The sequence below is a fragment of the Solea senegalensis genome, linkage group LG9, assembly GCF_019176455.1.
Source record: "Solea senegalensis isolate Sse05_10M linkage group LG9, IFAPA_SoseM_1, whole genome shotgun sequence".
Lineage (NCBI taxonomy): Eukaryota > Metazoa > Chordata > Actinopteri > Pleuronectiformes > Soleidae > Solea > Solea senegalensis.
The window spans coordinates 9093263-9119499 of record NC_058029.1 but is presented as its reverse complement, the minus strand read 5'-3'; the positions used below and the strand labels follow the sequence as shown (position 1 = coordinate 9119499).

Sequence of the window (26237 nt, the reverse complement as noted above, 5' to 3'; positions counted from 1 at the left end):
TCCTTTCCAAATTTTTTCTGCATGAAAAGAGAAGTGAAATCGGAAATGCCTGGGGTTCTACAAATGATCATGGGTCATCACGAGGATTCACAGAGACTGTTTTTGAACCACACACACACACACACACAGACAGACAAATAGACTCCACCATATGTTATTGCTCTCACATGAGCTAAAATTCACACTATTCAGATCAGATCAGAGAAAATCCTAAACACACAGGTTTCCTTTTTAAACCGGAAGGGGACACACATCCAATATAAACATTAAGAACGGTGTTTCATTGCTAGTTACATTTTCAGTACAATGGACTATTGATAAATACTGACTTTCCATCTTAAGAGGCAACACTCTGTACAGGGAGAGGAGTGACATTTCAAACACTTAAAAAAGGATGAAAAAGTCTACTATACCATCTCCAGTTTTGCAGTGCACTTGGACTAAATGGATAATGGACAAAAAGTACTGTTGTGGTAAATACATGAGGAAGTGCTCTACTGACTGAAAGCAAGATATACATTTCAAAACATTATTGTTTCTAAAGGAGTGTCTCGAATGGAGAAAAGTGATGCAGTGCCCTATGAGATACAACTTTGTATTGGTTCACTTCCAATCAAAAAGGACACCGTTACAAAGTTCCCTATTGCCCCTACATAAGAATAACCCCAAGGGTGTCCTTAGAGGAAATGATATTCAGTGCTGTATAGAAAATGCCCACCTCAGTGGTCCCTGAAAGTGATGCTGTGCTGTAAAGGATGTCCCTGTATAGTTGGCCTTTTAATTTTTTCGCTCTAGCCCTTCCTCTTAAGATGGAAACTCTGTATTCATCAACAGCCTGAGGATGATCCCGCCACTGGCTCCTCCAACTTGTTTCTGTATCTTTATCTATTCACGAAAGAACATTTTAGATGTTTGATATATTCATCTATCATTTTTATTCAATCAATGTCTTTCACAATTCTCAGATATAGATCTCATTTTTAACAGCAAATATACACAACATGACAACAACACACACACACACGCACGCACAGGTAAAACATTGTTGTGTCACAATATCTGCAGTGATAGCCCACAATATCAGAAACACACAGACTTTTTTGCCACAGGTACAGTGATAAAACAAACACAAAGTTTTGAACACGTCACCGCCAACAACACACAGAACACGTGGAATGACACAGTAAATATACAATTCTCCTGTATGATTTCTTTTTAAAGCAATATTCACATAAATACACAAATAATTGTGTGGCTTGTAAAGAAAAATAAGTTGTAAACAAATACAATATTTTTTAAAAGTTTTCTCTTTTTTTTTTGTCCCTTGATTGTGGTAGAAGTGTCGTCACCATGAGGAATGAACATGCAGCAATTGTCGTTCAAGCAACAAGAGACAGTGAGGAGGAGGCAGACAGCAGAGGGCAGTGTGAGGAGAGGGAGAGAGGGGAAGGGGGAACGTTTTAGACTTTGAAGTCCAGCAGGTTGCAGTCGATCTTGTAGTACACATAAGGATAATACTCCTGCTGGCTTAGGTTCAAGCCTGGGATGTCCATCGCAGACTGGAAATACGACCACAGGAGAAGAGTAATGTTAATATCACACAGAATCAGTTAGTGATGGATAGGATTTCAGGCATGGAAGCCTCCTTAGTTCCAGTTTCTAGTTTGAACAAACACATTTGCTTGCCAGTCCATTTGGAGAGCAGATGTGACAGAACACACCAACTGAAATGCATTGGCTATTGGCTCGTTAACACTCATTTTATGTTAAAAAAGAACAAAAAATTAAACTCAAGGTCATTCTCAACATAAGGCCTTTCTTGATAATTATTTGCTGTTTTATAAAGTTCCAAATAAACATGTATAAACAGACTATGTTTACGTAGCATCAATGTCTGCTTTTAGGCTCTTTTTTAGGCACTGTTGTAAAGACGGTGTGTAAAGACTTGTATTAAAAAGTTGGAAAAGCTATGACATGTCACTGGATTCAAAAAGAAGGGTGATATTTTTGAAATAAAATGCTTATATAAATGGTTATTCTATACTTGCAGTGTTATCATTACAGTAAGGCAGGGGTGTTAAACTCAATCACAGAGGGGGTCAAAATATAAAATGTCTTCAGCCAAAAAACTAACCTTTATTGAACAGTCTAAAATCAGAAATATTAATTTAAACAGTCAGACCACAACATTGTTTCTCAATAAAATTAATACATTTTTAAATATTTTTAATAACTTTACCTTCAAGCCAACTGCCAATATTTCAAATATGAAAAAACAGGTGTGATTTCAGGAAAAGAAATGCATAAAAAGAAACAACAAATGTATAAGTGCTGACCACCGAGTGTGTCATTAGAGAAGTTGGAGAGGAAGAGTTGGTGCTTACAGCTCTAAAGCGGTGTTTTAGTTATTTACCATCAGGCCATTAAAATTATTTTGCGGGCCAGATACAATTGTACCTCAGGCCAGATGTGGCCCACAGGCCTGAAGTTTGACATGTCTCTAGTAAGGTAAAGAGCAGAGTCACTCACATCAATGATGGCTGCTGCACTGCTGTCCAGATGCTTGTACAGATCATTGAGCACTTCTCTCAGCTTCTTCATGGTCTTCTTGCTTGGCTGCAGCAGCATTGCCTGAAAGTTCACCGGCAGCCCGTATCTGCACAAACACCACAGTTTCATCAACTTATTAACAACTGTTGTGTTGTGTAGTTACAAACATTGCTGCTACACAGTGAGTCGTCTGCTTGCTGTACCTTAAAACCGACTCCACAAAGACTCTCAGGGCCTTAATGTGGATCCAGGCGATGAAGGCTTCACTGAAGTTAACTTTCAGCCATCGAACAAGCGGCCCCTGCATAGAGGAAGTGTAACCGAGTCTTGAAAGTCCATTCTTTTACAGCGAGTGACTGTTTGGGATCTGGCAGTTGCTGCGCAACCTTGAATTAATCTGCGAACAGTGAGTGACTTGAATGTTTGCTGCTTAAAAACCCTTGCAGGCAGAAGACAGGGCTATATTTCTGTCCTTTTTCTGCAGCACACTAGTGATCGGGACACATATTTACTGCAGTGGATTTGTGTGGTCAGAATTTTCTGACTAGAAACACAATTAAGAAGCATGTGTATATTTACAATGCACTAAAAATTGAAGGAAATAAACTTAAAAATACCCCGGAGGAAAATGGAAGCTAGATTGTACAGCAATGGGATAATCTACTTGTAGGGCTCTTAGTATGAGCTCCTGGTTTATAACAAAGTCTTAACAATGGCAACACAGACAAATATAGGTGAGCACACAACAATAGTGTGCATTTCACTTACAAACTGCTTCTTCTTATCTGTGCAGAGCCGTGTTATCTCCTCTTTGTCTGCCTTCAACTCCTCTTCATTGTACTGGAAATCTCTCACTGTAAACCTAGAAATAAGAAATAAGTTTAATTGACATTGCTGTGCAACACACCAAAATTCACACACACCCTACCTACATTTACAGTCAATACCAAAAATAGAAACAACAACATACTAAGAGCATAATGGTCATAAAATTACATTAATACATTCTACGTGAAATATTGCATATAATGTTCCAGTGTTATTGCACAAGTCTGATCAAGTCTGACCACAGTGAGGGGAGGAAGGAAATCAGTTTATCATTGACACTTCTGGTTTCATCCTTAGCTTATTTTCTTTTTTAAAATCTTAACATGCATTTCTTATGTTGTACCTGTGTCACTGTTGAGTGTGTGAGACAGTTCTTACTTGTTCTCTCTGGCTTTGTGTTTGAAGTCATCAATAGCTTTCCTAAACAGAGTGACGCTAAAAAGGCCGCTGTCATTGTCTTCAAATAGCAGACTGGGTGAAAACAGAGGAACTTATTACACAGCCGTAAACAATGCTGTTAACATGACTCTATGTTTCAGATCGTACACAAAATAGCACAAGAAATGTACAAAATCATAATGTCTCTGATCAAATATTTTAGATATGATGACACTGCTCACTGTGAGGATCGAGGCACCACCATCTCAGCAAGGGATTCGTATGTTTTCTGCCAGTCAGTGTAGCCCGTCCTGAGAAAACAGGGTGAATTAAGTTGTTTCCCCCAAAAACAAGACAGTGGTATAATACTGTCTCCTTCAATGTTTTCAATAATCTTTGCAAAACTTTAAGATACTCCGGTTGACTGGAGAAGTACTACTCACTTTGGAACAACTGCCAGCAGAGTGATGAGGTACTCCGAGTCCAGCACAAAGTCCTCCTTTTTCACTATGTCGGCCAGGCTCCTGGTCAGCAGGCTCCCCCTAGTGGCACAAAGCAGTGGTACAAAAACATGGCCGTTACATGGTGACGGTGTCCTGTTTTTTGTTTTCAGCTTATGGATGTGATGTTGTCACGTTGCCACTTTTTCTTAGAAGAAAGATATATATGACATGCTGCACACATTCATTTGGTCCCAAACACAACATCTCATGTGTCAAATGAAGACAATTAAGCATTAACATTAAGTAAAAAAATTGTAATTCTTGCCAAGTTGGAGCCCAAAAATGAAAGCCTTATATGCTTTACACCAGAGTTTTGGAGGCAACTATGTGTGCTGTCTTTAAAGCTGCTGAAGGGGACTGGGGTCGCTTCATTTTGGTCTAGTCATTTATTTTTCGATGGCTACATTAAATTGTTTGTCATAAATGCATTTACTTACGCATTCTTCCTCTCCAAGTTCTGCAGGTTTCCCTTCAGGTTGTTATAAGCAGATGCTCTTGTCTTCAGATCGTTGTCAATCTGGCTTACTTGCTGTAAAATATTAAAAAGAAAGGTTGAGATGATTTACAACTGAAATAGAGAGAAACAACACGTGGATAAATGAGAATTTATCACACACTTCCCTTCCTGTATCCAAGGATACAGCTACTGCCAGTGAGCTACATTAAGTAACTTTACACTTTACATGAGTATGTTATGAATTATTTTATTTATAAAAAAAAGGTTTGTGATTAACCTTCCAAACTCACCTTTGAGATGATTTCAGAGATATTCTTAAGTGACTGCTTGATGGGATATTTCGCCATGTCCCACTGAAATCTTGTGATGTAGGTGACGAGATCAACTGAATTAGACAGCAAAAGAATTTCCTTGTTATTTTCTGCCTACAATATAGCAAGATTAGAGGTTGTTTTTTAAAATAAAATTAAAGATGGTTTAATCTATATTATGATCTACATACTATATCTCAATCAACTCTAGTGGTGACTAGTAATGCAAGGTAATATTTTATTTGTGAGGATTTTTTCAATGTCATTCACAGAAATGTATGCCACTTATACAGTACAACAGTCAAAGAAGGTTAGTTTGAAAGCATCAATAGAAATTAAAAAATACACAACTTCAACAACTCAGATCACTGTGTAGCCCTGGATGCTTACTTAATGTAGCAATGTAGCAATGTAGTTACTTAATGTAGCAACATAGAAGCTTTATTGTACTGAAGAATTTGACTCCTGAAGCAGAAATCTCTGAGAAAGATGAGGAAAGATATTGGCAAAGACATAGGCACTGTGCATGATTAAATGTAATGCACAACATTTATGTTGACAACTCATTTAAATTACTTATATTCTAAAACATGACTGTATACTGTGAAATTGTAGACTTCAGATCAATGTCAGTGTTCCTACTGTTGCCTTCTACTAAGAGTTTTTTGGCAGTCAGGTACTGTAACCACAACTGTACCTCCATTGGCCAACAGGTTCTCCTGTACTTTGTCTCGACTGTCCTCCAGCACGTCGGCCATGTACTGAGCAACCTTCCTCACCACACTGTGAACAGCCAGGAGACATCAAAACACACTGAGCCAACACAAAGTGCATGTACATAGCCAGAGTAAACCACACATTCACCTCACACATGCTGACATGATCGTCATCCTCCATACTTTGCACAAACATACACACACATCAGAAAGATTCACATAGTCTTGTTAAGGGGTTTCCTGACAAGGCAATTTATAACATGGTCAACTTTCAGAAGTAACATTTTTGGCCACACTGTACAGGGACACATCAAAGAGGAGCTGTGTCTAAAGCATCAGTGGCTTCCAAATGCCAGGTCATGACCCTTGGAGGATCACAAGACACTGTGATGGGGTTAAAGATTATTTTCAGAAATCAAATACAATTTTAAAGCAATTACAAATATCTTGTGTTTTAGCCATCACTTCTACAAAGGCTTACACAAAGTAATTTATTTTAAGATAAAGCCATAGAAACAAATTACTGGCTTTTGATTTAATCTGTTCCACATGACCCTTAATGTGACAATGGCTGGTGACAGGTGATTTCAGCAACACAGAAAACCACTGGAAATACTGCAACATGTTTTTTGGTTAATTATTAGAATTTTTCTTTTTATGGGGACAACTTTCACTCGAGTTGATAAGGGCTCTCCTAAGAAAAAGAATTGTAATAAAATAATTATACACTAATTACAATAAAATATGTTGTATTGTTCATAAAATTACAAATGAAAATAACCAATGAGTTTAAGTTTTAATAGCATAGGAATTCTCCTTTTTCCATGTTTCCTCAGAACAAATGAAAGTGCACTGCAAAGCTTTCCCACAGTCTGGGAAACATCAACAAAGGAGACAGAGCAGTGATGGTGAGTGTGTGAGTTTTGGATGTCAGGTTTTCAAAAGACTATAATGACAGCGAAACATAAGTCCCATAAGTCATCGGGTATAAATATGACTAAAGAAAGAGCTGCTGGTGTGTCACCCAACTGTAACATGCCAAATTTAGATCGCAAGGCTTGCAAGCCTCGTGTCCCTGTGAAATTCCTCACTGTTGAAAAAGTAAGAGCAGAGATTATGGAGTGGTAAACCAGCTACATAAGTGAGTCTGTACAGGTTAGGAAAGACATTTTCCTTCATTTACATGAGTAGAAAAACTCCATAAAGTAACAATGTAAGCACTGAAGTTGAAATTAGAATTCGGAAGGAAGCATACCTCTCAACAAAGGAGTCTAATTTGGCCAGTTCATCTGAGAGTCCAACCAAGACATCCAGTGTTCCAACCTGTGTGGACACAGGAAGCAGCAATTAAAACATCAATGTGTTTTATGACTTTTGACTCTTATGTCCTCAGATCTGGGTCAGTGGGGTTGTGTTTAAACAGCGACATCTGGAGTTCAGTCTGCCTGCAGCGACATCCAGGGGGCCCTATGGGCTTCAAATGGCGCCTCTTTGTTCAGACTCATTCATGCATTGCTAACAGTTAGAGGAGAAAACTGTAGTCCCATGTGGCCACAGGTTTTCTTCACCTTCAGCAGAGAGAGAGGAACCAGACAAGTTGAACTGCTCTGTGGATGAAACCTTCACCTAACTAACGTGGCAACATGCAGGCAACATATCTGTGTGCAGGCTGTTCCCGTACACAGAATCAGCTTATTCTTGACAGTGGATATACAAGGTGAGTGACGTTGGTATTAGACAACATCTGAAACTGTTGTATAACTATTTTGGGTAAGAAATTTAAAAACATTGCAAAGTTATAGCTGTGTACAGATGAGGAAGTATAAGTCACAATAAAGAGGAAAAAAGCCCAGTGCTTACTTTGAGGTCTGGTATGTTGAACTTGTGGTTAGTGGAGAGGTTGTTGGTGCGTGTGGTGGCTGCCATCATTTTGTCCCATGTTTGCTGGCAGGTCTTCTCTCCAGGTGCAGAAATCAACCAAAACTCAGACATGGTTACAAAATGGACACGGCCAAAAAAAATCTGAGGAAAAAAAGACACACTTCTGTAAATGTGAAAGTCTCATTTAGGGAATGAAACTATGAGCTTTTCTTCCACACACGACTGATGACAATGAAAATAATTTCATTACACATTATAAAAGAAATAAGCTTGACAATTTGTGTGAATATGGAGCAGACAGATGATCCGACATATTTACAGGGATCAATCTCACACGATATACTTCAGCACAATTACAGATCTAAAAGGAATAGCCTAAAACCCAAAGATTGTTCTTGCCTTTATACACTCCATGAGATATCCCAATGAATCAGCAATATGAAAGAGAAAGAAATTTAAAAAATACTGTTAGTTTTAGGCGACTGGACTCGCTTGAGTTAAGTTAAAAACATTTCTCCTCTCTGAAGAGGCTTCTTCAGGTCTGGCTAAAACTGGTGGAAAAACAGGTATTTATGCTCTGAGACTGAAACCTGTCTACAGAGTCGCTAAGTTAAACAATGCAGATTGTTCACCCCTCAGACCCAGTATCATTACATTGCACTGAATACATGCTCTGTTTGTGCCTAGGGATTAGGGCCTAATTTGTTGAAGACCCATCGGAGTTTCTCACAGAACATAGCAATATATGGAATAACAATGTTTTTTGGATGTTTTGATGAAGGCCCATTTTAAAGTGCTCCCCTGATGCGTTTGTGATCCTTTGTCGTTCCCTCCTTTGCTGTGCTGTGACTTAGGTAAAACCAACAGGCTGAAACTGGGTCAAAGTTGTTAACGATCTGCACTGCTCAACCCGATGCCAGACACTTTTCAGTCTCAGAGGCTAAATATCTGTTTTTTCCACCAGTTAGTCAGAACTGAAGAAGCCTCTTGGATGAGAGGTGAATGAGAGGAGTCTTCAGCTTAACCCAAGCAAATCCAGTCATCTACGACTAACTACAGAAGCTGACTATGACCTGGATAAATGAAAACCTTCACAGACACTGTTTTTTAAAGGTGAAACCCTAGATTATATCACATTCAACTTGTTTTAATGCATTAGTGATATGGGTTGACTCTGGATTTTATCAAGCAACCTCATACACAAAATTATTGTGAACATATTCGCTGTTTGCTAAATATCGTCTGTTAGAGAACTGCGTGTAATAGAAAACATACTGTACACGAAACAAGCTAATTAAAGCAATGCTACGACAACAGAAGCTTATTGTGGGTTTCTAATGAAAAATGCTGCCTTTTTTTAACAGCCATACTTGTTTTCTTAATTTTGAAATGCATTAATGAAGATTAAATGACGCTGTGTGTCACAAATCAAAGATGTTTAAGGTCAAGCAACATCCAGTAGGGGGTTAGCCACCGCTAGCCACTTGCTGGATACCACTTAGCTTTGCCCACAACAACAGCACAAGAGGATTAACGCGACTGTGTGACGATTTCACTCACATGTGTATTAAAATGTAGCGGTCACCGGTTAAAATACTGCTGTCCGTGGTGTTTTTAAGCCTTGGTAAATGTCATAGTTGCCAAGTTCGTGAGGTCTCCTGACAGCAGCGTCACAGTCAGCTGACCTGCAAGAGGAACCGGAAGACTTCTCTTTCTCTCTCTTTACCATCTGCTCATAGTCAACAGCGACCACAGCTGGAGGACAGGGTGATCTGCAGCCAAGGCAAATCACATGTTTGCTTCACGCGTCTTCAGTGCATAAAGAGTCCTCTCTCTGTGCAGTAGTATGGATATTTAATCCGTCCATTATCTACCGCTTTATCCTCCTTAGATATTTCATGAAAGACAAAAATTAAGTTTTCCACACCCTTTCTGCGAAAAAAAAATAATACTACATTTATAAGAAAATAATATAATGACAGTAGTAAAATAGAAAAATAACATACCCACCAGCCAATTTATTAGCTACATAACACATTAAAGTGGCATGAGTGGCACCAGGTGTGGTCTTCTGCTGCTGTCTACACACCTTGGTTTTATGGAGGTGTTATTTGAATGACCATTTCCTTTCATTTCAAATCACTCTGGTCATTCTCCTTTGGCATTAACAATGCGTCTTGCCCAGTGAACTGCCGCTCACCAAATATTTTCTCTTTTTTCACTTTATCTCTTCCCCATTCTGTTGCTCAATTTGAAACTCAGCAGGTGACCGTGTCAACATGCCTAGATGTTCTGAGATCTTGCATATGTGATCAGATATTTTGTTAACACACGGTTGAACAATGTAATGCAATGTATATATCTGCAAAGATAGGATATTAAAAAAAATATTGAGATTAATCCATATCCACAAAATAGCCAAATATGTTATACGTAAACAAAAACACTTCAGGTTTATGCTTTTTTAAAAATATTTTTTAAGAAAACTATATTTGGTAAAAAAAAAAAAATTAGGTGAAAGTTTTTTAAATTATTATCTTGACATGGAACTTGAACAGATTTCCTGAATTGCTTGACCTCCACAGACTTGAGCCTCAGTCAACGCTCCAAAAGCATTATGACATTTTTAGAGAAAGATCCTGGATGCCAAGTCAGCAGCCTTTGAGACTTTAGAGTTACTAAATTTGGAAAAGCCAGGTCAGATTTCCTGACTTTGGGTGTCTCCTGTGTGGAATCTGAGGAAAACACCCCCAAAGGGACATGTTTATAGTCCAGTGGGCCTGGGGTTCATTGTTTGGTACACAATGCTTGGTCTGCCTGGAGCCAACCCTCGACATCAAACAGCAGGTTGAGTTTGCCCATGGCTGGCCAGAGGCCAATCTGCAGGGATCTTATCAGAACACGCACACACGCTACAATCAATCTGTCTGCAGAGAGCACGGGCTACTGCTGCTGAGAGTCTGTTTTATAATCGCTTCTGGTTCAGTAGCAAACAAAAATGTTGCTCTAACAAGAAATGGGATTAAATGGAGAAAAGAAATTAGAGGTTTAATGATGATCTGTCTCACTCATATGGCACACTGGGTCCTTGCGTGCACTCCTGAAGCTCTCAACAACCATTAACTGTTGTAATGTACACTCCACCACCACGTCACTTGTGCAATTTCTAAACTAGGGGTGTCAAACCAGTAAAATGATAGCATAATAACCTATAAACAACAAGAACTCCCTTTGTTTTATATACAATGAAGTATCTTTTTACAAAACGTGAAATTTCTTGAGAAAAATAAGTTCAATTTCAACAATATTATGCCTAAATTTACCATTTACCCATGTGCATTACAACGTACAGATCACAGTGGATCTGGAGTATCTTGAGCCAAAAAATGTAGTGTTTCACATTTTAATCCTACGGACCGGATTGGACCCTCTGATGGGCCAGTTCTGGCCCACGGGACACCCACATCCAAATACTAGCTGGTGTGTATAAACATGGAATGCTGAAATACAGGATTCTTGCTGTGATTGACACATTAAACATGATTAAAGTCTTAAGAAACAATATTAATAGTATCAAAATAACAATAAACCATGTCACCACACGTAGAGATCTCAACTGCACACACAGAGTGATGAAAATAACTTTATGAATTAATCTGCTGGAAGGACATGAGGGTGAAATGTGCATCATTTTTTAGGCTGTGTTATTGTTGAACCATCATGGTATATCTTGCTGTGTCCCTCCACCAATTTGATACCATTGTTGTAAATGACATGTTGTGGGAAAGCCCAGAGATAACGACAGTTCCTCTCAGCTGGCATTACCGTATGTTCTTTGGCACAAATAAAAGTTCTGAATGGTTTGAAAAAAAGGGAAAAAAAAGAAAATTGCAATTGTGCCAACAAGTCAAATTTCAGTCTTGCTTCAAAACAAAATGTGAGTAATTTCTGTTAATGTAAAATCTCCATCTGCGACAAAGTGACACGTTTGTCTTAAAGCTGCAGTAGGCCATGATCACTAGATAAATAGCTGTTTGTTGAGTCTCATCTGATGATCATGGACAGACACATTTTTCTCAAAATTAGATCTTTGCAGACAGACTGTCCACACTGGAAATTGCAGGTAATCAGATTATACTTGTGAGCTCCGAGTCATAACCACAACTGGTCATGACATCACCAACCAAATATCTGAACTCTCATGATGACAGAAGTTCAGGAGCATCATCTTCAACCAGGCTACTACTGTACGATACCAGCTGTCAATCACTGGTGTCCACTTTATTGTCTATTTTCCAGTAAATGGGAACATCATTTACAAAATTGACTCCATGTTTTATTAGAGAAGACCCAAAACTCATGAACTCTTCAGGAAAATGTTTACTGATGTTAAAAATCAAGACTATCCATTCAAATTAAGTTCTTTTTGCATCCAAACGGTCATGTCCACACAGCAGTTTAGTTCTGAACTACACTGTAATTGATTAAAATCTCACATTACAGGTGACATTTTTTCATATCACCTCCATACATCACCTCTATCTTCATTTTCATTTTTGATGTTGAACAGGAATATACAAAAACTTAGTTGGAGAGTGGGACGTGGGTCTGGTGATTGATGTTTCCCAAATGGAATGTTGCGTTAAATGTTGTACGACAGATCCGGTTTGTCACTGGGATTCCTTTTTGTATGTTTGTTATATTCCTACAGGCAGCTGCTTTGTACTGTCCTGCTTAACATTCAGATCAGTGTGAGGAAAAGTTGGTTTGGAGTTTCTTCCTTTCACTCGGCAACATTCTTTGGCAGAAAGAGCTGAAACCAACGTACAGTACAGTGCTTGAGTCTTATAGCAATTCATGGTGGAATATCAGATACTAATTCAAGTGTAGACATATTGCGAAGTTTAGATTGAGTTTTGTTAATAACATACATGTCATGCTGAAAAGATATAGACAATTAATTTGTTGGAATTCTTTTTATTTTTATTTTAGGGTCACAATGTTGTTTTTTCCTCTTCGCTTCAGACTTGTGGTCTGTCAGGATACATGTACGTAAGGTCTCTGTGTTGATGTAATCTGTTTGCAATGTTTGCAAATAAGAATTCCTGCTGCACAATGCAGCCACTGGAGTATTTACCCTCATAGTGGGTGGTACACATGTTTCACTGTCGCATAGCCAGTAGCTGCGATGGCCATTATGATCCAAACAATGGAAATTAAACATTGTGCCTCACTGGAAGTCACTTTAGATGCTATGTGTGATTAGACTTATTTATATATATATAGGCTCATTTAGTGTCGGAGAAAACAGGCACAAAACACGGAACAGCTTTTGTGTTTTGTGCCTGCCGTCGAGGCGAAGACGCAGCCTCTTGAGCTTGCACAATTTTGAGCAATAGTTTCATTGGTGAAACAATAGTTGCTATTGTTTATTTTTGTCCCCAATGAGCATTCAATGCTCATCTAATTCTCTGAAGTGAACACAAGTGATCTTGCACATCATGTTATTTGTTGTGGGTAAATATTTGGTTAATGTATAATCACCATGGTTGCATGGAGTTTCTGTATGGACTTAGTGTTTAAAAATAGAATAACTGCAAAGAACATGTTTTATGGGCAAATAATTAATGCCTTTTAAATGACTAACGACTGTATTGTATGTCCTTGTCACTCTGTAATCTAGACTCAGGGAAAACTTTTCCTTTCTGTTGGGCTGTCACAAGCTTTCCTTGGCACCCTCCTCTCCTCCTCCTCTGTTGAGGAGGGAGACATGCAAATGTGTCTCCCTGGAAAAAAACACAACAACACACACACTCTGCCCCAGACGTTGTACTTACAGAGGAAGGCACAACTTGCCAAAGTCACAACAGCAAATGCAAATTAAAAGGGACAGGAAAAACAAGCTTGAACTTTAAGACTAACTGGAATCATCCAACTAAGTCGTCACTTGTGGGACAGATGTTTTGGAATTGCTGATTTTTTGACTTCAAAAGAATTCTGTCACCTTTGTTTGACAGGATTTCGTCCTCATTACTAAGTCATGGGAAACACAATGATGACCTAACAGAGGTAATCTTAAGAAATTTGACTTGGGCCTATTTAATGTTTTTAAGGATATACAATCTATTGTATTAGCGTTTAGTCAACCATTGTGTGGTTTTAAAAAATATAGTAATATAATAATTGTAGTTTGGAAAGATGTAATATCACAACATTATCCTCCACAGACTTATATCAATACCAAATATCTGAAAGAGGACTAATGTTTTTTGTTTTTTTCTGGTCTTTTTTAAAATGGATATGTAACAGAAAATAAAACTTTCAGTCAAAAATAACAGCAAAAATACTAATAATAAGAGGATTAAATCAGCTGAAAATTATATTAATGAACCCTTTTAAAGTGAAACCGTAGAACGAAATAATGTAGCGCTGCATACTTGTACATTCCACGAATATTTGTTTTTCATATAATACGATTATAGCCATTGTTACAATATAATTTCAATTTTAGTATATTTACTACAGTTCATTTTATTTTATTTGCTAAAAACGATATATATATTATTATTATTATTATTATTATTATTATTATTATTATTATTATTATTATTATTATTATTAATAAAGCATTTTTTCTCTTCTTTCTCAGTTTTGACAGCTTCCACTCACGTCCGATCAAAGCTTCCAAAATAAGGTCCGACCAAAAGCAAGAAAGAAATATTGTGCTCAAGTCTTTCCTCGTCAGTGCGTTTCATTACATTTGTAAATATGGCTTTTATTTTGAAAGTTTAATCGGATGTCAACGTCAGTGTACTTCACACTCCTGGACGTTGGTCTCTTGCTGATTACGTGCCCGCTCCGTGAATTTCTCCACTGTTAGCACTTCGTACATTCAAAATATTGAACAGCGAACCGCTGCCTTTTCATCCACCGCCACCTCGTCTTCGTCCATGGCAGTCATATTTTTCTCCTTTTGTAAACCCATCACTCTTTAAAAATTCCGCCTAAAAAGAAAAAGCGTTCTATCCCCTCTTTTGGGTTTTCACCAGACGTAAGTAACGTTAGCTAACCGCGCTGTTAGCTCGCTAATTAGCATGTTGTTGTATTGGCCGGATAACGTAGTCAGAGTCATACATGGTGATTGTAATTAATTTGAACGTGGCGTTAAGATTCAGTGGTAATGTTGAAATACAAGATATACAATGACGCGTGTTACATTGTGGGCTGCTTGCTAACGCTAATATAATGTGTATCAATGAAAGGAAACGACCTGACCAGAGTGGTTCTCTGGGTAACTTGAGTCAGAAATGTTGAATGAGGTTGTGATTGTGTCACATTTAGAGCTGGGACTAACGATTATTTTCATTGTCCATTATTTTTGTCGATGAATCGACTGTTTGTTTTGTCCGTAAAGGGTTGAAACATTTCGATTGGTGTTTCGCAAACCTGGAATTTATGATGTTCACGGATGTCTTTGGTTAAATAAATCTAGCAGAATGAACACAGAGTCTCAAACTGTAAAAAAAAAAAAAATACTATTCAGTACAGGTGGGCAATATGATCTTAAAATTCTATCACAATAATCGTTCATGATATTGCTGTTCCACCGGAGTTCACATTGACTGTGTATTCATGATGCAAAAATGTTACTAAAAACCACCCACATAAATAACTCCATTAAAATTTCATGTTATGTGGTGGGCCACGTGAAATCGATTGGCATGTGGCCTGCAAGTCATGAGTTTGAGACCTCTGATTTACAGTGTTACCATGGTACAAGCTGCCCTTTTTTATATACCAATATGAAGCATCATGTTTATATTGCACATGCTGATAATGTGCTAACTGTATGTTTTAAATACCTCATGCAGCCCTGACAGATTTGATAGTACAGTGTACTGAATAAATGGCAGATAGGAGCCTGTGTCAGTGACGAGAAGTCTCACTCTCTTTGCTACAGTTCTCTCTACGGCTCTCTGTCAGTGACTGATTCCAGTATGCCCTGTCCCCATTTGTCCCATTGCAGGTGTACAACAACTATCCAGAGGATTTAGGGGCAGCTCTATACCGAGAGCCATTTGACTTCAACGCCGAGCCACCTTGGGATCCTAGCTGATAGTGGACAAGTTCATCCCGGGACTTACTCCATGTGAGTAAGTCCGATGTGGACTGAATAATTAATTTATCCGTCTTTGTGCACGTAGGGTATTTTCAAAGCAAAGCTAAAAAATATTTAAAGAACTATAGAAAGAATGAAAAAAAAATCCTTGCATTTTGCTTTGTGTGTCTGTTTGTGGGGCTACTTACCATATGTGTGAAGTAAATCACTTATTCCAGATGAATCATAAAGGGTAATTTTAGATCCAACATTTCAGATCTATTTCCAGCGCCTCTGTTGAAATAACGGGACACTGTCTTTCTTCTGGGCTGACATTTATCTGCATTAGTTTTTTGCTTGATTTAGCTGAAGTAAAGGGGAATTATTTGGTGGTTAATATACATGAATCCCATTTATTCCTCCAATTTATGTTACAACATCTTTCATATCGGAGATGGTAATATTTAGGTTTTCATGTTAAATAAAGTCAGGGTTGAGTTGGAAAGAGCACTGAACATATACATCCAAAATATTTTTAATCAACCCCGTGGACCAAAGTTTTGTGACCCACACATCTTAGTACTTCTTCTTTCACAATAAAATAAAAAATACACCTAAATAGCTTCAACTCACTGCCGGTCTATTCATCTGTTTGTAATAACTTGTCATAGTAGTGAAGGACAGAGCAGTAATTTTTGGCACATTGTTGGGTTTCCCCATTGAATCTACAAAAACTACTGTCATTTCAGATCTGGTCTAGTCAGCACTGTGCTTCTCTGACCTGTTATGTAACATTATTGAAAGTAAAGTTGTGACACTGACACTGGTCCATGCCATCAAAAAGTACTTTTATGGGTCACCAGCTAAGGGATAAGTGTTGATTGTTGCAAGTAATTGATGGTTAAGTAAATATGCTCAATTTCTCAGACCCTATGATTTCATGGTGGCTTTCCAAAGGAGTAGTGAAATTCATGTCTTATGCTCTCTTTGTTTTCTTATTGTACAGCTTTTTGCAAGAGTCTAGGACCCCAGGGGCTCGGGAGCTCGCGAGCAAGACTACTTCAGATTAGCCACTTTCTTTATGCCTGTCGGATTAGAGGAAAACGGTTGAGAGGATGAAAGGCATTGCTAATGAACCGCAGTATTCTGTTGGCCTGCTGGAGGGAGGCATGGCCCTCTGTGACATCATTGACAACCATATTTATGAACAAACCCTGGTATGGAATCTCACTGGACACTTAATCCTATATTTACTTTAAGAACTATAGTACCAGGCACTAAATAGTTCCTGCTGGTTATTGTAAAAGAGTATTTCCACTATAGTGAAAGATCTTGGGGCGATTATAGTCCCTAATACTATTTCCTGCGGTGAAAATGCACCTAATGCATTATGATTATGACAAACATCTGCAAATATAAAGCATTGTTGTCTATATGAGCTAAAGTAACGTCTGATTTTGTTTTGCAAAAACATTCAGTGTACATGTTTTCCTGTTCAGCAATATGTAATCTTCCTTCTTCCTCAGTCTGAGAAGAATGCATTCTTTGTGGCAGACCTGGGAGTCGTAATGAGGCAGCATGTTCGCTGGCGAACACTCATGGCCCAAATTCGACCCTACTATACTGTCAGAAGCAACAGCAGTGCAGCTGTTATTGAAGTTCTTGCTGCTCTTGGCACTGGATTCATATGCACCAACAAGGTACTCCCTCACAAACTGATTTCATCACTGCTCTGGTTTCTGTGCAGCATGTGCTGTTTAGGCTGCACAGTCTTACATGATTTGAAAAGACTTTACTTCCCTTATGTCACAGGCTGCTACATTTGGATAATAACTAATACAATTACTGTATGTGGAATGTTACACAACTCTTGGTTCTCAAGCTGTAAAGAAGTCATAGAGGCACCACCAAGTGGTCAGTGTATGTCGGTGCTCACTTTTTAAATACTGTGAGTCATGTGGTTTGGCTTATAGTAAGCCAAACAATATTGATGTGGTATGATGAAATATCTGTTCACTAGGCCTGATGATGTCTGGTAATGGACCATTAATGTGTCTTTGTCTTTTTGTAAGTCTGAAGTTGAGCTGGTGCAGAGTCATGGTATTCCCTCTGAAGATATCATCTACAGTGGTGTCTGCAAACAGGTCTCCCACATTAAATATGCTGCTAAGAATGGCATTGACCTCCTGGTGTGTGATAACGAAGCGGAGCTGTGCAAGATTTCTCGCTGTCACCCCAATGCCAAGTAGGTTTCTATTTGTATTTTTTAACGTTCTGTCCTAATTGACTCTGTTACTAGTTATTGCTTACTGTTCTTCATTAAAACATGTCACTTTTCATTATGGGCAACACATAGGCTTTTTTCATCTAAAGATGTAACAGTGTTTTTCATTTCATGTATGTTGTTTCAGGCTGCTGCTGCAGGTGTCCACAGAGTCATGTAGCCCAGACAATGAGATTAGCATGTCATTTGGCTGTTCCCTGAAGGACTGCAGGCATCTATTAGAAAGAGCTAAGGAACTGGGTGTGCAGGTTGTGGGAGTCAGGTGAGGCATGGAAAATGTACAGATTGTGTACAGAGAGCATTGTTTAACTCTTAAACCCACTGACTCACCCACTACATAAATCATTTTTAAACTTGGTTTGCCCTGTCTATGTTAATATGAAAATGTTCTATACTTCTAATGTGTGTGGTAGCTGAAAGAAATGCACTATTACTGCTACTACTTTACAACCATAAGACCATAAGACTTAACAACCATTTTAAGGTTTTAAATTATGCTCAAAACCTGCACTCCACCACAGGTCTCACGTTTCCGGCTTCTGTGAAGATGACCAGGTGTATGTCCATGCCATTTCAGACGCCCGGTGTGTCTTTGATATGGGTGTAAGTAATCTAAAACATTGTTTTGTAACTCACTGCACTGCCCAGGTTTATGCGCACCACCCCCAACTACGTCACTTAACACCAGAGACCAACTTTGATGATCACTTCAGAAACACTTATAATCACTTGTGTTTGCTTACACATTTACAAACATTTGTTTACCACAGGAGGAAATTGGCTTCAACATGAAAATCCTGGACATTGGAGGAGGATTCAGTGGCTCTGAGACTCAGCTGGAGCTGGTCAGTGTCTTTCAACCTGCTCTCAACAACTAATTGTTTGGAAACTGTTCCATGATGTAGATTTTTTCAGAGAATTTTAACCACTACAACAGTACTCATATAATTTATACTGTTTTTGTACACTTTACGGTTTAATACATTTTTATTCATTTCCCAATTTTCAAAATGTACTCCTGGTCCTCCTGTCCTATATAATGTTCTTTTGGCCAACCATAGAAAACCTTTTTTGACACACTGCAAATTGGCACCATGTGATTAATCATAATGTATTGATTTTCAAAGGCATTACCTACTTAGGTTCTTACTTTTTACCTCTGTCATCCTTTTTGTAGATGAATAGTGCCGTTATGTCTATGGTAGACCTATACTTTCCTCTATCTACTGGGGTTTCCATCATTGCGGAGCCCGGTAGTTTCTTTGTCTCATCTGCTTTCACCCTGGCTGTTAACATCATCTCCAAGGAAGTGGTTGCTCGAGATCACCATGGTCAGGAGAATGGTCAGTGGCTTAATGCTCACTTTAAGAGATCCATTTACTTCCAAATTACAAGGAGTGTGACAGTAATATAACCAATTCAATATGTGACATCATCCCTACTGCTGTGCCAAAAAGAATTAGTTAAATATGTGAATCACACAAACTGTTATATGAAACAAAATAAATAAAGCTATGTCACTCTTCATAGATTTTGTGCTCAATCTGTCTGAACAGATGATCTGTCACCCAACAATGAGCCCGAGTTTCAGTACACCTTGAATGAGGGAGTGTATGGATCGTTTGCCAGCAAACTCTCTGACACATCGATTGCTGCTCCATCTCTTCACAAGGTGAGTCTTGTTCATTTTCTGGGTCACAGTGTGCAGTAGTTAAAACATTGGTGAAGCTTTTATTCATACATACTTGTCTGTAATAATGAGAGTGAAAGCATACCAATAATAATCCATCATCAGTCATAATACATTTTATTGTATATAGTGAATTTATATGATGTTTTAAGTTTTTTCTCATGATATTAAGATCACCCAGTGTCTCAGTTACACTGGTGAAAATTGCTGAAGTGACAGCCTCTGTGACTTTTACTCAGTGGAGGTGAAAGCAGTCGCTCTTACATCAGTTGCTCCTGATTGGAAACTAGTTTGAAAAGTTTCTCCTAGATTTACTTACAGACTCCTAAGACCTTTTCCCTGAGTTCAAAAAACGAATTAACACCCACTAAAACTGGCCTTTGTCTGCAATGGGAGTGGTTTAAATAAGCATTCAGTCCCAGGTTGACTCTGCAATAGATGTGGGTTTTTAAATGCTCTGGCTCCGATCGGCAGTAATGTGAACATGACACCGGGGTGAATGTGCTAATTTCATCCTCTACTTGCATGTTTTTGCAGTCCAGTCGCAGAGGCTGCACTTTTTCCAAGTTTGAAAGAGGGCCTCAAGTATAAAATGTTATTGCTATAATGTTGACAGTGCTCTCTTCTGTTTTGTGTTGTGCTTCTTCTCTGAAGCATTGCTTGTTTACAGAGGGTTCGTGTTATCAAATATGATTCACCAGAAAGGAGTTGGTTGCCTTTTTTTATTCCGATTGCCTCTCACAAGTCTCTCACTGACGGCAGCTTTGAAGTAGTTATCTATAATCTCATTCTTATCAGTAGGTTGTGTTTTTTCCTGTATAAAGTTTGCCAGTGGTAGTTTCTAAACCCCTTCTCACCTTTGTTTAGTTTTACTGAACAAAGATGACCTCTGTTCTGTGTTGTCAGAACGCATCCCTTGATGCTCCAGTGTTCAGCAGCAGCCTGTGGGGTCCCTCTGGAGATGACCTGGACCAAGTAGTGGAGCACTGTTTGTTACCCGAGCTCAACATTGGAGACTGGCTCATGTTCACCCACGCTGGGGCCTACAGTCTGGGTCAGCCACTATGCACTGCCACTGACTCACCCCCACCCCCTGTATATTATGTCATCTCTTCTAGAGACTGGTAAGAACAGGTGATAGTCAAGTGGGGTTTTTTTTGCAGTGCAGAGTTTTAAAACAATTTTGTGTGTCCTGGGTGTTTTGTGCTCACATGTGCCTTGAACTCAACTTTATTTCTTTCCACCAGGTTTGAAATGCAGGACACTGGTGTCGTCCATGAGGCAACACTGAAGAACTTCTCCTTGGTCCCTTATTTCCTCAATTCTTGCCTAACAGGGGCCGCTCTCTCTGTCCCTGCTTAGCGCTCATAAGGCCAGGAAGTCTTCGACACCTCCTTCACTGGTTGCTGCTGCTTGCTTAGTCTTGTCTATATTCCACTGGGATGAACCGAAATCACAGTGCAGATAGTGTTTGCCTTGAACTTATTGGGACCACATCAAATTCATGTGGCTAATTGACTGTGTATCAGGATTAGACCTGGAAATCCCAACAAGGTGCTGATTACTGTACAACAAAATGGATGACTCCAAAAAGACAAACACATTCTTCCCTTTGCTTTGGCTTTAGGCATCCCATGCAGCTACAGTTTACACTCGAACATCAGACCTATAAAGAGTATAAATAATTCTATGTGACAAATGTGTTACCTGTGTCTGTCTCTGCTGCTGCCAATCTTAAGTAAGACACAGTATGTATCCCTGAGTGGAGCCACGTATTTAAGTAGGAACATTCATGAGCCCCTGTGTGCTTTTTGAAGAAGTGTTTTTTTGACTTAAATTGGCCGTGTAGTATTTTATGTGATAAAATCTTGACTTCATTATGACAATTTAAAATATGTTATCCTTCTCAGTGTTTTAAACTGAAGGCTTGCAGCACTACGTTGCTGCACATGTGAACATTTAGCAGTTTGATTAGTGTGGCAGGGTCACCGTGAAAACTGCCCGAGTAGAAATGATGAATTCTTCCTGCTCCAGTGTGTTTGGAAAGCCAATGGCTCAGTGTTCACCAGCAAACTGGTGTCTTTAGTGGTTTTTTTTCAGCAGGTTATAGGAGGTCTTATTTGACAGCATGTGCTGCAGATGGAACAATGCAAGTGATCAAGGATAAGTAATCAGCTGACGTGGAAAGGGTCTTTGTTCCAAGAAAACAATTTTAAGTGTTAGAACCCTTTTTTTAGTTGTATTTGTTAAAAAAATTATACTTTTTTTGACTCTTCAAATGAATGTTATTTGTTAAGTGTGAACCATATCTGTGAATTTGTCTTCCAAACTGTGTAAGGCATGATAAATTATCGGGCAGTTGTCTGTAGTTAACATGTAACTGTGCTTGTCAACGTGAACAGTAATAAACACCTCACTGACTGGACTGTGAATTAGTCTGTATGATTTTGGTGTCTTAAAAAAAATGATAAATGTACATAGTGAAAATGTTACTGATTTGATGTAGTTGCAGCTGTCAAACCTATTTAAAAGTTAGTGGTCCAACACACTGACAATTTCCTTGTTCAGATAATGATGCAGATACCAAGCACACTTGAATGAGAGGTGTAAGCAGTACAAAGTAATGTGGATGCCATTGAATAATGACAGAAAAATACCTGTGTTCAAGTTTAATTTAGTCTAATTTTTAAATGTAATCCCAACTAACAGCTATGTGCAAAAAGTTCAACAATTACATTCCCATAAGGCACAAAAGAAAACCATGCAACATTCTTTGGTCAAATATCACTGACAAGTAAACATACAGTAGTACACACTGTGTTTTGCAAAAGTGAAAAACAATTAGCAGCATATTAAATATATGTGACAGTGAAGGTGTCATTTCTCAGCTACATTACAAAACTCTCAGTCATATGTAAATAGACCATTAACCTGAGCAGCAACTACTTAATTTTTTGGTTTTCAGCAGTGATGTGCAAGTGTTCAGGTGAATGGTGATAAACCAGGTACACAAACAAAACGAAGATTTAAACACATTGAGTTCTACAGTTTCACTGTCTTTACTTGGATGTAGTGTTTAGAAGAGTGAGGTCAGCAGCCTGGGTAACCCCCAATGTCCAGCAGGGCGTCTTCCTTGCTGTTAGGTGTCTTCGGGCGTGCTTAGCCAGGTGGTCACTGCGCATGAAGCTGGTTAGGCACAAGGGGCAGACAAATTTCTTCTCTCCTGTATGGGTACGTCGGTGGCGAGACAGCTCATCAGAGCGAGAGAATCGCCTCTCGCAGCCCTCCCACTTGCATTTGAAGGGCTTCTCACCTGAAGCAAACATTTTTTTGACTTGTTAATAAATGACCTGCACCAGATGATGAACAGTGATTTGGTTACATGGTTGAAACATGTATAATTTAAAAATAACAGCTGTGTTTCCACCAAGCAGTTCAGTGCAGTTCAGCTTGCCGTAATATGGTTTGGAACGGTATTTTAACAGCTGGGTGTGCAGACCGGCACCATAAATGGTTGGACATCGTACCACATGTCACTGTAGCCCAACGATAAATTCAGCAAAGAAGCGAAACACGACACAGTAATCACTGCTGTGTGATGATATTATTAGTTGAAAAACAAACTCAAAACGCCTTAAATCCAATATTGTGATTCAATTGTGCAATTCTTACAACTTCCATTCTAGTTGTAGTCTGGAAGTGAAAATTCACTATATACAAAACTTTTACATTTACATGGTCTTTCAGTGGTTGTCTTAGTAGTTAGCCCTGAGGGAGTGAACATGGCCTAAAATGAAAAAGCTTTTTATATTTCAGTGTTGTGAGGGGACAAAAGCAGAGCACTGCTGTGTCCCTCTGAGCCCAGTCTGTTAAATTCTATCATTTGTCACTAAATACTCTTGGTAACTTCTGCAGTCACTTACTGTAGAACACCCCTGCATATTTGGCTGACCCTTTAGGCCTGATTCATTCTTTCCATGTCCACATATTTGCAGAGGTCCGCATAACCCAAATTTCATTATCTGCACATTTCCATGGTGGTCTACGCACGTACACAAGCACACCTTCAGTTTTAGTCTGCATGGACTAAAATATGCACCATATGCACTGGTTATGCAAGGAGATTTACTGGACATGGACATACAAAGACTCTCAATATGGTGTGATCTGAACCGTGGGCATGGATGACCAAAAAGTGTGACGTACCCATCACAGCTTTTTCAGTCAAAATGTAAATAATTGAGAAACCAAACCAAACCAAACTGTTCTGCTTAGTGAAAATAGGACATTCAAATACAGTATCCACATCCTTGTTCTCTTACCTGTGTGTGTCCTCATGTGAGCCTTTAGGTGGGAGCTCTTGAAGTAGGTCTTGCTACAGTTCTCATGGGGACAAACGTGACTGCGTATACGGGACAACTCAGGCTGCAGCGGGCTTTGTCTTTGCTCCAGCACGGTGCGTCCAGGTGCAGGCGCGATGACTGGCAACTTGTTGGTACTGGGTGTCACCAGCGATGGCTGAACATATATCGTAGGAACAGCTGACTGAGGGACAAGGAGCATTAGGGGACTTTGTGCAACCTGGTGCCCAAGGACAAATACCTGGGCTGAAGAAGCTGCTTGGGGTTGTGAATTCAGTACTGTGTGTTTTTGGGTAATTGGTGAGTTCTGCTTTGGACTCTCAGCGGCTGTGACATGCTTTTGTACAACACTGGTGGAAAGAGAAGAGACAGGAAGGATCTGGCAGTAGACAGGCACATGAGAGACTCCATTATTACAAGCAGGGACAATGGAGACACACGGAGGGATGTTTGATTCATCACTTGGACCTGAAATGCTCCTCTGCGTCTTACTGTCCTTCACCACATTCGTCACAGTTGCAGTCAAAGGCTTTTGTGGTGTGGTGGCTCTAGATTCAGAGTCTCTGTGGTTCAGTCCATCTTCTAAGTGCAAATCCTCTCTAGAGTCATTTATGTGAACTTGACAGAGTCTGTCTTCTGTTGAGACAGGATGGACACTGGAACAGCACTGCTGATCATCCGCAGTGTGGCGGATCACACTAGTGCACTGGAACCTCTGCTCGGACGCAGCAGCATGTGTTCGCAGATCGGCGTCTTGTGTTGGCAGCAGGGTTTGACTTCCAGTTTCTGCAGGTAGATGAACGGTTGTTGCTGCTGTGGGTGAATGTGTGGCCTCGCAGTGAGGTGGGCTATATGGTGGTGTCATACACTGGAGGAAAGAAAGGTTATGGTTTGAACTACAAATTAAATAAAAGGCTAGAACACCATTGTCATAGATCACACAGGACATTTACCAGTGTGGAGTCCTGTAGCGAGGTAGATCCTGGTGAGGCACAGTCATCTCCTGAGCTGTCCGACGAAGGGGTCAGGGGTCTAACCTGCCTGAGCCTGAAGCTCCTCGTTTTCCAGTGTGTAGTCATGGACATCAGGGCCTCCACGGCGTCCATGTCCTCTTCAACCATAGAGGTAGGCTGGAGGTTCCTCTGGAGCTCCTCAGTGTCCATGCTGTCACTCTGGTACAAGAGCAGATATCAGAACAACGAACAACCTATATACTTGTTGTCTCTGTGCTGGATTTGAGCTTTTAGACATTGTGAAATGTGGCATACACTACGTGTCTTAGCATCACAGCAACATTTCAGTCAATGTTTTAAATGGACCATTGCCATGTCCCAGCAGTATACTGTATGCAGAGGAGCATGTGGAATGAGCATGATCAGCTCTGCTCTGCACTGGAGCCCTTTCACCTACTTCCACTGGGGGATAAAATCACCAGCTGTGCTGCTTACACAAACAGTCACACAACCCCTCCCTGCCCTGACCCAATCACCGCCACCACTACACAGTATAGCTATTATCATCATACACACAATATAACCCTGCAAGAGGCTTCAGTAATCATAAAAATGCTTGACAGTCATCAAAAATGAACAGTGAGTGCACATTAATTTACATAAACGTTATGTTCTACTACCTCCAGGAAGGAGGAGAGACGTTTATTTGGTTGAAAGGAAAAATGTTACTCACATATGTCATGTGTGATTCAGGACCGCCCGGGTTCGACTCGTCAGTCCTCCGGTTTGTTTGTGAGCACTTGAAACCAAAGCTGTTGCTGTGTTTGCAGCCTCTTCTTCTTGCCCACAGCGTAATGTTCCCCCATTCATCGTTTCAAAATGCGGTGGGGGAAAAGAGGGGCGGGGCTTAGCGCACCGCCCAATGCCGCGCAAAGGTGTGTTCGAGCTCTGACCAATGAGAGAGCGAGTCGCTGCGTGATCGAGGGCTGACAGGAACGTGGAGACGGCGTGGTACACAAGCGGCCCGTACACACACGCGCACACACACACACACACTTCTTTCTGTAAGAAGCAGTGTCAACAGATCCTTCACAAGACTGACTTTACTATAAAGCGGAGGAGAGGTGGAGTACTGAAGTATACTACTCAAGTATAAGTACCACTATTTATTTAAGTAAAAGTACTGGTCTACAAATTTTTTCTTACAGTAATAGTTACTTATTTTCT

The 26237-nt window shown here is 39.6% G+C and overlaps 3 protein-coding genes across 4 annotated transcripts; 1 reads left to right on the top strand and 2 right to left on the bottom strand.

Annotated features, from left to right (window-relative positions):
* Positions 1 to 916: 916 nt before the first annotated feature.
* On the bottom strand, positions 917 to 9332 carry LOC122774433 (V-type proton ATPase subunit C 1-A-like). The gene is made up of 13 exons (XM_044033708.1): positions 9185 to 9332; positions 7604 to 7765; positions 6999 to 7066; positions 5725 to 5810; positions 5007 to 5101; positions 4697 to 4788; positions 4200 to 4298; positions 3999 to 4067; positions 3757 to 3849; positions 3319 to 3412; positions 2754 to 2851; positions 2530 to 2656; positions 917 to 1559 (listed from the first exon to the last, which is right to left on the bottom strand). Exons 2-13 carry the CDS (start codon positions 7733 to 7735, stop codon positions 1461 to 1463), a joined length of 1152 nt encoding a protein of 383 aa, XP_043889643.1. The 5' UTR covers positions 7736 to 7765; positions 9185 to 9332; the 3' UTR covers positions 917 to 1460.
* A 4111-nt stretch (positions 9333 to 13443) lies between these two features.
* azin1a (antizyme inhibitor 1a) lies at positions 13444 to 22128 on the top strand. 2 transcript variants are annotated; one of them, XM_044034386.1, is made up of 12 exons: positions 13444 to 13693; positions 15651 to 15773; positions 16729 to 16939; positions 17249 to 17422; positions 17795 to 17967; positions 18134 to 18268; positions 18528 to 18609; positions 18777 to 18851; positions 19184 to 19349; positions 19563 to 19678; positions 20603 to 20820; positions 20944 to 22128. In XM_044034386.1, exons 3-12 carry the CDS (start codon positions 16838 to 16840, stop codon positions 21056 to 21058), a joined length of 1356 nt encoding a protein of 451 aa, XP_043890321.1. In that variant the 5' UTR covers positions 13444 to 13693; positions 15651 to 15773; positions 16729 to 16837; the 3' UTR covers positions 21059 to 22128. The 2 variants fall into 2 exon arrangements, with proteins under 2 accessions (XP_043890321.1, XP_043890320.1); XM_044034385.1 differs by lacking the exon at positions 13444 to 13693 and adding an exon at positions 14447 to 14675.
* A 222-nt stretch (positions 22129 to 22350) lies between these two features.
* Positions 22351 to 25937, bottom strand: LOC122774838 (Krueppel-like factor 10). Its single transcript, XM_044034384.1, has 4 exons — positions 25744 to 25937; positions 25011 to 25229; positions 24019 to 24925; positions 22351 to 23009 (listed from the first exon to the last, which is right to left on the bottom strand). Exons 1-4 carry the CDS (start codon positions 25750 to 25752, stop codon positions 22756 to 22758), a joined length of 1389 nt encoding a protein of 462 aa, XP_043890319.1. The 5' UTR covers positions 25753 to 25937; the 3' UTR covers positions 22351 to 22755.
* Between the last annotated feature and the right edge of the window lie 300 nt (positions 25938 to 26237).